The 12,653-nt window shown below is 48.2% G+C and overlaps 1 protein-coding gene and 1 long non-coding RNA gene across 2 annotated transcripts in view; one reads left to right on the forward strand and one right to left on the reverse strand.

Moving 5' to 3' along the window:
* The window catches only part of LOC134909221 (dysbindin domain-containing protein 2-like), a 45,450-nt gene extending 39,796 nt beyond the window's left edge, over nucleotides 1-5,654 (reverse strand). The window contains exon 1 of the mRNA XM_063915890.1: nucleotides 5,575-5,654. Coding sequence (XP_063771960.1) covers nucleotides 5,575-5,595 — 21 coding nt within the window. The 5' untranslated portion in view covers nucleotides 5,596-5,654. The remainder of the gene's footprint in view (nucleotides 1-5,574) is intronic.
* LOC134909223 (uncharacterized) overlaps nucleotides 1-12,653 on the forward strand; it is a 149,161-nt gene that overhangs the window by 7,063 nt on the left and 129,445 nt on the right. Inside the window, exon 2 of the long non-coding RNA XR_010175868.1 lies at nucleotides 2,316-2,595. This is a non-coding gene — a long non-coding RNA (uncharacterized LOC134909223). The remainder of the gene's footprint in view (nucleotides 1-2,315; nucleotides 2,596-12,653) is intronic.

The raw sequence follows: 12,653 nt of genomic DNA on the forward strand, positions 1-12,653 counted from the left end.
AGTGCCCCTTTTCACCTCGGTGTAAAACGTTTGTATGTATATATATATATATATATATATATATATATATATATATATATAGATAGATATAGATATATAGATATATATAGATAGAGATAGATAGATAGATAGATAGATAGATAGATAGATAGATAGATAGATAGATAGATACACACTACCGTTCAAAAGTTTGGGGTCATCCAGACAATTTCCTTATTTTTAAAGAAAAGCACAGTTTTTTTCAATGAAGATAACATTAAATTAATCAGAAATACACTCTATACATTGTTAATGTGGTAAATTACTATACTAGCTGCAAATGTCTGGTTTTTATAGGAATATCTACAGGTGTATAGAAGCCCATTTTCAGCAACCATCACTCCAGTGTTCTAATGGTACATTGTGTTTGCTAATCGCGTTAGAAGACTAATGGATGATTAGAAAACCCTTGAAAACCCTTGTGCAATTATGTTAACACAGCTGAAAACAGGTTTGCTCGTTAGAGAAGCTATGAAACTGGCCTTCCTTTGAGCTAGTTGAGTATCTGGAGCATCACATTTGTGGGTTTGATTATACTCTCAAAATGGCCAGAAAAAGAGAACTTTCATGTGAAACTCGACAGTCTTTTCTTGTTCTTCGAAATGAAGGCTATTCCTTGCGAGAAATTGCCAAGAAATTGAAAATTTCTTACAATGGTGTGTACTACTCCCTTCAGAGAACAGCACAAAGAGGCTCTAACCAGAGTAGAAAGAGAAGTGGGAGGCCCCGCTGCACAACTGAGCAAGAAGACAAGTACATTAGAGTCTCTAGTTTGAGAAATAGACGCCTCACAGGTCCTCAACTGGCAGCTTCATTAAATGGAACCCGCAAAATACCAGTGTCAACGTCTGTAGTTAAGGGGCGACTCAGGGATGCTGGCCTTCTAGGCAGAGTGGCAAAGAAAAAGCCATATCTGTAACTGGCCAACAAAAGGAAAAGATTAATATGGGCAAACGAACACAGACATTGGACAAAGGAAGATTGGAAAAAAGTGTTATGGACAGACGAATCGAAGTTTGAGGTGTTTGGATCACACAGAAGAACATTTGGCAGATGCAAAACAAGTGAAAAGATGCTGGAAGAATGCCTGACGCCATCTGTCAAGCATGGTGGAGGTAATGTGATGGTCTGGGGCTGCTATGATGTTGGTAAAGTGGGAGATTTGTACAACGTAAAAGGGATTTTTAATAAGGAAAGCTATCACTCCATTTTGCAATGCCATGCCATACCCTGTGGACAGCGCTTGATTGGAGCCAATTTCCTCCTCCAACAGGACAATGAACCAAAGCACACCTCCAAATTATGCAAGAACTATTTAGAGAAGAAGCAGGCAGCTGGTATTCTGTCTGTAATGGAGTGGCCAACACAGTCACCAGATCTCAACCCCATTGAGCTGTTGTGGGAGCAGCTTGACCGTATCGTATGCAAGAAGTGCCAATCAAGCCAATCCAACTTGTGGAAGGTACTTCAGGATGCGTGGGGTGAAATTTCTTCAGATTACCTCAACAAATGAACAATTAGAATGCCAAAGCTCTGCAATGCTGTAATTGCTGCAAGACATACCGACTTTCTGGCTGCTCTCTCCGGGAGAGAGCAGCCAGGTCGGCTCGGCAGGGGGGCGGGCTGCGATGTGCGTGCAGAGGGGGCGGGCCGGAGGTGGACCGGGTGTGTGGTGGAGGCGGGCCAGGGGCGTGACCACGGGGGGCATGTCGTGTAAGCCCCACCCCTGCTGTGTAATGCCGCTATTACCGGCATTATACAGCAGGGGGCGTGGCTATGATGACGCGATTCAACGACTCGTATGTTCAAAGAACGTATAGCCATGCATAAGTCTTCTATCAAACAAGCACTCGCAGACAAACCATCTGATCAACCCGTGGCCAGACACTACAAGGAAGCAGGCCACCAGCTGTCCCATTTACGCTACAAGATCATCGACCACGTTCCTCCGTCCATCAGAGGTGGGGACAGAAGTTGTAAATTACAACAAAAAGAATCGAAGTGGATTCATATATTGGACACTGTACATCCTCTAGGACTTAATGAAAAAGTAGTATGAAGTATCTTTTTGTGATTGTCCATCTTATATATGTTCTCCTATAATAGAGTACTCATCTTTATTTATTTTTATTTTTATAGTATACTATATCATGTTTATCCTGTATAATCCATGATACCCTGTTTTTTTAATCACAGTTATTTACAATATGTAACATTGTTTATTGATTTTTTTCTATTTACACATTGTTTCACTTTCTCTTTTCTCCCCATCCCAGGTTCCGCCGGATACTGTGCACGTATCTTTTCCCCGCTGCCCGCCTATAGCGCTATCAGCTAGATACAGCAAGCAGCCGCCGGCGTCCTTAACTACCGGCCCGGCATGCCTCAGTACGGCTTCCTTGGAAACCGCCCGTTGATGTTCTTAGTTATGCACCCATCATGCAACGGTGCTTTTCCCGACGTCACGTTCAGAGCGTCCATTACGTCACTGTGCCGGCGTCACCTGACCTAGGGCGGGAGAGAAACATTGTTGGACCTAGTGTCCTCTTATAAAAGGTATGTTCACTTTCTTTTACTTTTATTGCACCTGATGAAAAGGCCGGTGGGCCTTGAAACGTCGTTTGAATAAAGCACCACCAGCTTTTCTTTTGTATCAAGTCCGGAGGAGTGCCGCCTGTTCCTTTCATATAGGGACACCTGCATCTGTATGTATATATATATATATATATATATATATATATATATAATTTAATGTGCTCCTCATCCCACCTCTGATCTGAATGTTTTCTCTTACGTCCTAGAGGATACTGGGAATCCATTTAGTACCATGGGGTATAGATGGGTCCACTAGGAGCCTTGGGCACTTTAAGAATTTGCTAGTGTGCGCTGGCTCCTCCCTCTATGCCCCTCCTACCAGACTCAGTTTAGAAAATGTGCCCAGAGGAGCCGGTCACATCACTGGAAGCTCCAGAAGAGTTTTCTGCATTTATTTTATTTGTTATTTTCAGGCAAGCTGGATGGCACCAGCCTGCCTGCTTCGTTTGACTTAGGGGGGGGGGGGGGGGGGCAACCTCTTGAAGGGTTAATGGTCCCATTCCCCACTGACAGGACACTAGCTCCTAAGGGAACTATTCGCACACCGCCACCCCTAACAGAGCCAGAAGATAGAAGTGGTGAGTACTAAGCCGGCGTCCAGGTTAGCGGGTCGCTGGTCATTATGGTGGCATGAGGGTACAGAGACACAGGGCTTCTATGGGGACAGCAGAGTCTCCAGACTCAGTACACAGTGTGGATGCACCGCTTCTGAGGGAGCGAACTGAGTCTAAGTACACTGCGGGTGTACACAGTACCCAGACTGGCATTATAGACTTAAAATGTGTCTGACTCCATTTTAAATTCAATAGATTTTTATTAAATGTTTTTAAAATTTTGTTAGAACAACTTACTCAATAGCTAAAAGCAACAAAAACACACGTAGTAATATTAACATACATACAGCTGCATACAAAAAAAGTAATAAACACATAGTGCAGCAGGCAGATGAAAATTCAAACAAAACTATACATTGACAGCGCACCGGTGACCAGGAGAAAAGCGATCCCAGCAGTGCCGTAACTAGACATTTTAGCGCTGTGTGCAAGAAACTGCATCGGCACGCCTCCCCCTTCCCATATACAAAACAGGGTTAGTGCACGCCCTCAAAAATATGGGAGCGTGGCTTTATGGGGAAGGGGCGTGGCCCTAGAGATCTATTTTATATCCCCATATGTAAAATAGGGACAGTGCGCGCCGTAGTCACATTACACAGCACTGTAGCGCCCGATAGTCACGTTACACAGCAGCGCTCGATAGTCACGTTACACAGCACAGTAGCGCCCGATAGTCACATTACACCGCACCGTAGCGCCCAATAGTCACATTACACCGCACAGTAGCGCCCGATAGTCACATTACACAGCACAGTAGCGCCCGATAGTCACATTACACAGCACAGTAGCGCCCGATAGTCACATTACACAGCACAGTAGCACCCGATAGTCACATTACACAGCACCATAGCGCCCGATAGTCACATTACACAGCACCGTAGCGCCCGATAGTCACATTACACAGCACAGTGTTAGGTGCCGCGGTCCGCGGTGCCGCTCAGTCTGCTTCCGAGCGACGCTCACGGCCGCTGCACCTCTCTCCCTGCCCGCCCGGCGCCTAGCAACGCCAGGACGGCGTGCGTACTGTAGCCGCCGGGTCCCTGGCAACGCTAGGACGCCGGGCATCCACAGCCGCTGGGTCCATAGCAACGGGGACACCATTGGCGGACCGCGTTCCCCGTTGCCAGATAAAGATTGATTAGTTGCTCGTGCAGCAGGGCAGCTGCACGGCAACTAGTAATTAGGGTCTGGGTGCTGGTCTTGCTGGCCCTCCTGTCATTGGCCAGCAGGGCCTTTTTATGGGATCCAGCACACTACAGCCTCGCCGGTGATAGCTTCCTGTATGCTGTTCCTGCCTTGCAACGTCTGTTCCTGGTCAGCTGTATCTGGTCGATCCTGCTCCCTGCGCTCCTGAGTCCTGTAGTTCTGAAGCCGGTCCTGGGAATCCTTCCTGTCCAAGTGAACCTGTTGCAGTCATCTGGGGGTTCTCGCTTGTTGGGGTTCTCTCCCGGTTTCGTGAGTAGCGGCTTCTGCCGCGGGTTGCGGCCTAGGCCGCTTAAGTCCTTGTGTTAATTTTGTATTGGTGGTTTTTGCGGAGGTTTCCGCTTTTCACTGTCCTCCCCGGTACACGGCGGTGCCGTGTGGGGGTGTGGACAGTGGTGTCTTTTGTTGTTCTTTTCCTTTGGCGGCGTGCCGCACATATATTTAGTTTTAGGGCAGCTAGTAGCCCCTAGCTTTCTGTTTGCTTTAGTTAGAGGTCCCCTTGTTATTATCCTGTCTCGGCTCACGCCTTGTCTCACTCTAAGACCTGGGGGCATCGGAGTTGGGCAGACCTAATCCGCCCTTCAAACACGGCTGCCGTGGGCCCAAGAAACCATAGTCACTCAGGCGTGAACTGACCACACGGGTAAAACAATGGAGGTAGGGTGCTAGGGGCTACACCCGTACCATCCCTTATTTCAGCGTCACGTCCTGGTGCTCTGGACTTACTACGCAACATCTCTCTAGTTCTGAGCATCAGGAACGTAACACACAGTAGCACCCGATAGTCACATTACACAGCACAGTAGCGCTCGATAGTCACATTACACCGCACAGTATTAAAATATATATATATATATATATATATATACACATATACATACTTACACACACACACACACACACATAAATATATATTCACACACACAGAATATTTACAAACAATAAGTATTAAGTTTTCAATCTCAGTGGATATTGGGTTAAGGTACAGTTTGTGCAGGTTGTTGTTGTTTTTTTTAACAAAATCTGTACACACAGTAAGTTATCTAAAATGTTACTGAGAGAGACAGTTTAAAATGACCAACCACAAGGCTAGTCAAATTATTCACAGAGTGGTACTACATACCCACATTAGCAGCCTTTTCATGTGAGTCTGGACGAGGGAGGGGAGGGGAGGAGAGACTTCACTTGTGCTGAGAGCAGCAGCCGTCTCCTCTACAGAACCCGGAAGGTACAGTGCAGGGAGAGCAGGAGGAAAGAAGGGGGGGGTGCGGAGCAGAGCATGGGGGAAGAGAGAGAGACTTGTCTCACAGTCACAGACTGTCCAGCCGCAGCATTGCCTGCTGTGCATGTAATGTATATTAGCAGCGCTGCCTCCGGCAGGGAAAGAGCCGGGCGCAGCACTACTAATATACATTAGATGCACAGCAGGCATCGCTGCAGCTTAGGTGGACAATCAGTGTGGATGCGGATGGTGCGCCCACAGAGACACTGCGCTGTGTGCAATGCCCCATCCGCCCACACCTAGTTACGGCTCTGGATCCCAGCATACCACTTATAAAATAAGCAGAGGCATAGCAGAGATAACATAATATACCACATCTCCCAAAAGGAAGAAAAAAAGTAAAAAGTACAAATCCGGGCCTTATTTATCCTTAAACTATCTAGAGCCCATCCACTTTCCCCATATCGTAAAGATTTTTTTCTCTGACGTCCTAGTGGATGCTGGGAACTCCGTAAGGACCATGGGGAATAGCGGCTCCGCAGGAGACTGGGCACAAAAGTAAAAGCTTTCTGACTAGCTGGTGTGCACTGGCTCCTCCCTCCATTGACCCTCCTCCAAGCCTCAGTTAGATTTTTGTGCCCGAACGAGAAGGGTGCAGGCTAGGTGGCTCTCCAGAGCTGCTTAGAGTAAAAGTTTTAAATAGGTTTTTTTATTTTCAGTGAGACCTGCTGGCAACAGGCTCACTGCATCGAGGGACTAAGGGGAGAAGAAGCGAACTCACCTGAATGCAGAGTGGATTGGGCTTCTTGGCTACTGGACATTAGCTCCAGAGGGACGATCACAGGTTCAGCCTGGATGGGTCTCGGAGCCGCGCCGCCGGCCCCCTTACAGAGCCAGAAGAGCGAAGAGGTCCGGAAAATCGGCAGCAGAAGACGTCCTGTCTTCAATAAGGTAGCGCACAGCACTGCAGCTGTGCGCCATTGCTCTCAGCACACTTCACACTCCGGTCACTGAGGGTGCAGGGCGCTGGGAGGGAGCGCCCTGAGACGCAATAAAACATGTTTTTAAACCTTATATGGCTAAAGAAATGCATCACATATAGCTCCTGGGCTATATGGATGCATTTAACCCCTGCCAGTTTTCCTAAAAAAAAAAAAAAAAAGCGGGAGAAAAGGCCGCCGTGAAGGGGGCGGAGCCTATCTCCTCAGCACACAAGCGCCATTTTCCCTCACAGCTCCGCTGGAAGGACGGCTCCCTGTCTCTCCCCTGCAGTCCTGCTACAGAATCAGGGTAAAACAAGAGAGGGGGGGCACTAATTGGCAGAAAATACATATACAGCAGCTATAGAAGGGAGAAACACTTATATAAGGTTATCCCTGCATATATATAGCGCTCTGGTGTGTGCTGGCAAACTCTCCCTCTGTCTCCCCAAAGGGCTCGTGGGGTCCTGTCCTCTATCAGAGCATTCCCTGTGTGTGTGCTGTGTGTCGGTACGATTGTGTCGACATGTATGAGGAGGAAAATGATGTGGAGGCGGAGCAATTGCCTGTAATAGTGATGTCACCCCCTAGGGAGTCGACACCTGACTGGATGGTAGTATGGAAGGAATTACGTGACAGTGTCAGCACTTTGCAAAAAACTGTTGACGACATGAGACAGCCGGCAAATCAGTTAGTGCCTGTCCAGGCGTCTCAAACACCATCAGGGGCTCTAAAGCGGCCGTTACCTCAGATGGTCGACACAGACCCAGACACGGATACTGACTCCAGTGTCGACGGTGACGAGACAAACGTAATGTCCAGTAGGGCCACACGTTACATGATCACGGCAATGAAGGAGGCTTTGAACATTTCTGATACTACAAGTACCACAAAAAGGGGTATTATGTGGGGTGTGAAAAAACTACCCATAGTTTTTCCTGAATCAGATGAATTAAATGAGGTGTGTGACAAAGCGTGGGTTTCCCCCGATAAAAAACTGCTGATTTCTAATAAATTATTGGCATTATACCCTTTCCCGCCAGAGGTTAGGGCGCGTTGGGAAACACCCCCTAGGGTAGATAAGGCGCTCACACGCTTATCAAAACAAGTGGCGTTACCGTCTCCTGATACGGCCGCCCTCAAGGAACCAGCTGATAGAAAGCTGGAAAATATCCTAAAAGGTATATACACACATACTGGTGTTATACTACGACCAGCAATCGCCTCAGCCTGGATGTGCAGCGCTGGAGTGGCTTGGTCGGATTCCCTGACTGAAAATATTGATACCCTGGATAGGGACAGTATATTATTGACTATAGAGCATTTAAAGGATGCATTACTATATGTGCGAGATGCACAGAGGGATATTTGCACCCTGGCATCAAGAGTAAGTGCGCTGTCCATTTCTGCCAGAAGAAGTTTATGGACACGACAGTGGTCAGGTGATGCGGATTCCAAACGGCATATGGAAGTTTTGCCGTATAAAGGGGAGGAGTTATTTGGGGTCGGTCTGTCAGACCTGGTGGCCACGGCGACGGCTGGGAAATCCACCTTTTTACCCCAGGTCACCTCTCAGCAGAAAAAGACACCGTCTTTTCAAACTCAGTCCTTTCGTCCCCATAAGGGCAAGCGGGCAAAAGGCCACTCATTTCTGCCCCGGGGCAGAGGAAGGGGAAAAAGACTGCAACAGGCAGCCTCTTCCCAGGATCAGAAGCCCTCCCCCGCTTCTGCCAAGTCTTCAGCATGACGCTGGGGCTTTACAAGCGGACTCAGGCACGGTGGGGGCCCGTCTCAAAAATTTCAACGCGCAGTGGGCTCACTCGCAAGTGGACCCCTGGATCCTGCAGGTAGTATCGCAGGGGTACAAATTGGAATTCGAGACGTCTCCCCCTCGCCGGTTCCTGAAGTCTGCTCTACCAACGTCTCCCTCCGACAGGGAGGCAGTATTGGAAGCTATTCACAAGCTGTATTCCCAGCAGGTGATAATCAAGGTACCCCTCCTACAACAGGGAAAGGGGTATTATTCCACGCTGTTTGTGGTACCGAAGCCGGACGGCTCGGTGAGACCGATTTTAAATCTGAAATCATTGAACACTTACATAAAAAGGTTCAAATTCAAGATGGAATCACTCAGAGCAGTGAAAGCGAACCTGGAAGAAGGGGACTATATGGTGTCTCTGGACATCAAAGATGCCTATCTCCATGTCCCAATCTACCCTTCTCACCAAGGGTACCTCAGGTTTGTGGTACAGAACTGTCATTATCAGTTTCAGACGCTGCCGTTTGGATTGTCCACGGCACCACGGGTCTTTACCAAGGTAATGGCCGAAATGATGATTCTTCTTCGAAGAAAAGGCGTCTTAATTATCCCTTACTTGGACGATCTCCTGATAAGGGCAAGATCCAGGGAACAGTTAGAGGTCGGAGTAGCACTATCTCAGGTGGTGCTACGTCAGCACGGGTGGATTCTCAATATTCCAAAATCGCAGCTGATTCCAACAACACGTCTACTGTTCCTAGGGATGATTCTGGACACAGTCCAGAAAAAGGTGTTTCTCCCGGAGGAGAAGGCCAGGGAGTTATCCGAGCTAGTCAGGAACCTCCTGAAACCAGGACAAGTGTCAGTGCATCAATGCACAAGAGTCCTGGGAAAGATGGTGGCTTCTTACGAAGCAATTCCATTCGGAAGATTCCATGCAAGGACTTTTCAGTGGGATCTGCTGGACAAATGGTCCGGATCGCATCTTCAGATGCATCAGCGGATAACCCTATCTCCAAGGACAAGGGTGTCTCTCCTGTGGTGGTTGCAGAGTGCTCATCTTCTAGAGGGCCGCAGATTCGGCATTCAGGACTGGGTCCTGGTGACCACGGATGCCAGCCTGAGAGGCTGGGGAGCAGTCACACAGGGAAGAAATTTCCAGGGCTTGTGGTCAAGCATGGAAACGTCATTTCACATAAATATCCTGGAACTAAGGGCCATTTACAATGCCCTAAGTCAAGCAAGGCCTCTGCTTCAGGGTCAGCCGGTGTTGATCCAGTCGGACAACATCACGGCAGTCGCCCACGTAAACAGACAGGGCGGCACAAGAAGCAGGAGGGCAATGACGGAAGTTGCAAGGATTCTTCGCTGGGCGGAAAATCATGTGATAGCACTGTCAGCAGTGTTCATTCCGGGAGTGGACAACTGGGAAGCAGACTTCCTCAGCAGACACGACCTCCACCCGGGGGAGTGGGGACTTCACCCAGAAGTCTTCCACATGATTGTGAACCGTTGGGAAAAACCAAAAGGTGGACATGATGGCGTCCCGCCTCAACAAAAAACTGGACAGATATTGCGCCAGGTCAAGGGACCCTCAGGCAATAGCTGTGGACGCTCTGGTAACGCCGTGGGTGTACCAGTCAGTGTATGTGTTCCCTCCTCTGCCTCTCATACCCAAGGTATTGAGAATTATAAGACGGAGAGGAGTAAGAACTATACTCGTGGCTCCGGATTGGCCAAGAAGGACTTGGTACCCGGAACTTCAAGAGATGCTCACGGAGGACCCGTGGCCTCTACCTCTAAGGAAGGACCTGCTCCAGCAGGGACCTTGTCTGTTCCAAGACTTACCGCGGCTGCGTTTGACGGCATGGAGGTTGAACGCCGGATCCTGAAGGAAAAAGGCATTCCAGATGAAGTCATCCCTACCCTGGTCAAGGCCAGGAAGGATGTAACCGCAAAACATTATCACCGCATTTGGCGAAAATATGTTGCGTGGTGTGAGGCCAAGAAGGCCCCTACAGAGGAATTTCAACTGGGTCGTTTCCTGCATTTCCTGCAAACAGGACTATCTATGGGCCTAAAATTAGGGTCCATTAAGGTTCAAATTTCGGCCCTGTCGATATTCTTCCAAAAAGAACTGGCTTCAGTGCCTGAAGTTCAGACGTTTGTCAAAGGGGTACTGCATATACAGCCTCCTTTTGTGCCTCCAGTGGCACCTTGGGATCTCAATGTAGTGTTGAGTCTCCTAAAATCACATTGGTTTGAACCACTCACCACTGTGGAATTGAAATATCTCACATGGAAAGTGGTCATGCTGTTAGCCCTGGCTTCAGCCAGGCGTGTCTCAGAATTGGCGGCTTTGTCGTATAAAAGCACTTACCTAATTTTTCATTCAGACAGGGCAGAACTGAGGACTCGCCCTCAATTTCTCCCTAAGGTGGTTTCAGCATTTCACATGAACCAGCCTATTGTGGTGCCTGCGGCTACTAGGGACTTGGAGGACTCCAAGTTGCTGGACGTAGTCAGGGCCCTGAAAATATATATTTCCAGGACGGCTGGAGTCAGAAAATCTGACTCGCTGTTTATCCTGTATGCACCCAACAAGCTGGGTGCTCCTGCTTCTAAGCAGACGATTGCTCGTTGGATTTGTAGTACAATTCAGCTTGCACATTCTGTGGCAGGCCTGCCACAGCCAAAATCTGTAAAAGCCCATTCCACAAGGAAAGTGGGCTCATCTTGGGCGGCTGCCCGAGGGGTCTCGGCTTTACAACTTTGCCGAGCAGCTACTTGGTCAGGGGCAAACACGTTTGCTAAATTCTACAAATTTGATACCCTGGCTGAGGAGGACCTGGAGTTCTCTCATTCGGTGCTGCAGAGTCATCCGCACTCTCCCGCCCGTTTGGGAGCTTTGGTATAATCCCCATGGTCCTTACGGAGTTCCCAGCATCCACTAGGACGTCAGAGAAAATAAGAATTTACTTACCGATAATTCTATTTCTCATAGTCCGTAGTGGATGCTGGGCGCCCATCCCAAGTGCGGATTGTCTGCAATACTTGTATATAGTTATTGTTACAAAAATCGGGTTGTTTATTGTTGTGAGCCATCTTTTCAGAGGCTCCTACGTTTATCATACTGTTAACTGGGTTCAGATCACAAGTTGTACGGTGTGATTGGTGTGGCTGGTATGAGTCTTACCCGGGATTCAAGATCCTTCCTTATTATGTACGCTCGTCCGGGCACAGTATCCTAACTGAGGCTTGGAGGAGGGTCATAGGGGGAGGAGCCAGTGCACACCAGCTAGTCAGAAAGCTTTTACTTTTGTGCCCAGTCTCCTGCGGAGCCGCTATTCCCCATGGTCCTTACGGAGTTCCCAGCATCCACTACGGACTATGAGAAATAGAATTATCGGTAAGTAAATTCTTATTTTTTCCGCTTTCCTAGCCAGGAACACAAATTTTTCATGTGCAATAGTTTCATTAACCAAGGAGACCCATGCCCTAAGAATTGGGGCCTCCCCAGCCAACCATAGCCTAGCTATGCAAACCTTGGCCAGAGCACATAAATTAATTACTTAACGTCTGCTGGGTGGATCTAAAGCCTCCTCATCTATAACCAACAATTGTTACGCACACCAGTGCTAACAGGAGTATACCGGTGTATGAACAGAGAGGGAAGCGAAGCAAACGAACTCACAGACAGTATAACATAACATACACAGGAGGTGGTGGAATAACTAATAAACACAAAGTGAACGGAGAAGCCCAAAGGCTCAGGAATTGGGTGTCTCCCTAGTGTCAGGAATGCTCAGATGGAATAGAGCGGACAATGAAGCGAGGTGTAGTGATTTAACATGTGGAGCACCTGAAATGATGTTGCTAAGAGCAACAGAAAAAACCCCAAAGGGTTACCAACGGGTGTGGGAATAAACTCCTTGGTCAGAGATAGAAATATAGACACAAGGAGAGTATCCACAATCCTAACCCCCACTTGCAGGGCACAGGTTCAGCTTACTGCCACTAAACTGACACCTGGACGCCCTGCACAGTGAGGGAGGATTAAGCAAGCAGGTCTGAGAGTACAGCCGCAAACCTGCTGGGTTCACAGAATAGCAAAAGAACCCCAGCAGGTCAAACAACTGACTCCAGTCTTACTGCTAGGTCCGGATTGGCAGAATGAAGTACCGAATCCCAAGGCCTATTCGCAGTAAGCAACAAGTAAATACAAAGTCACACAGTACTAG

Source organism: Pseudophryne corroboree, chromosome 4 (genome assembly GCF_028390025.1).
Source record: "Pseudophryne corroboree isolate aPseCor3 chromosome 4, aPseCor3.hap2, whole genome shotgun sequence".
Lineage (NCBI taxonomy): Eukaryota > Metazoa > Chordata > Amphibia > Anura > Myobatrachidae > Pseudophryne > Pseudophryne corroboree.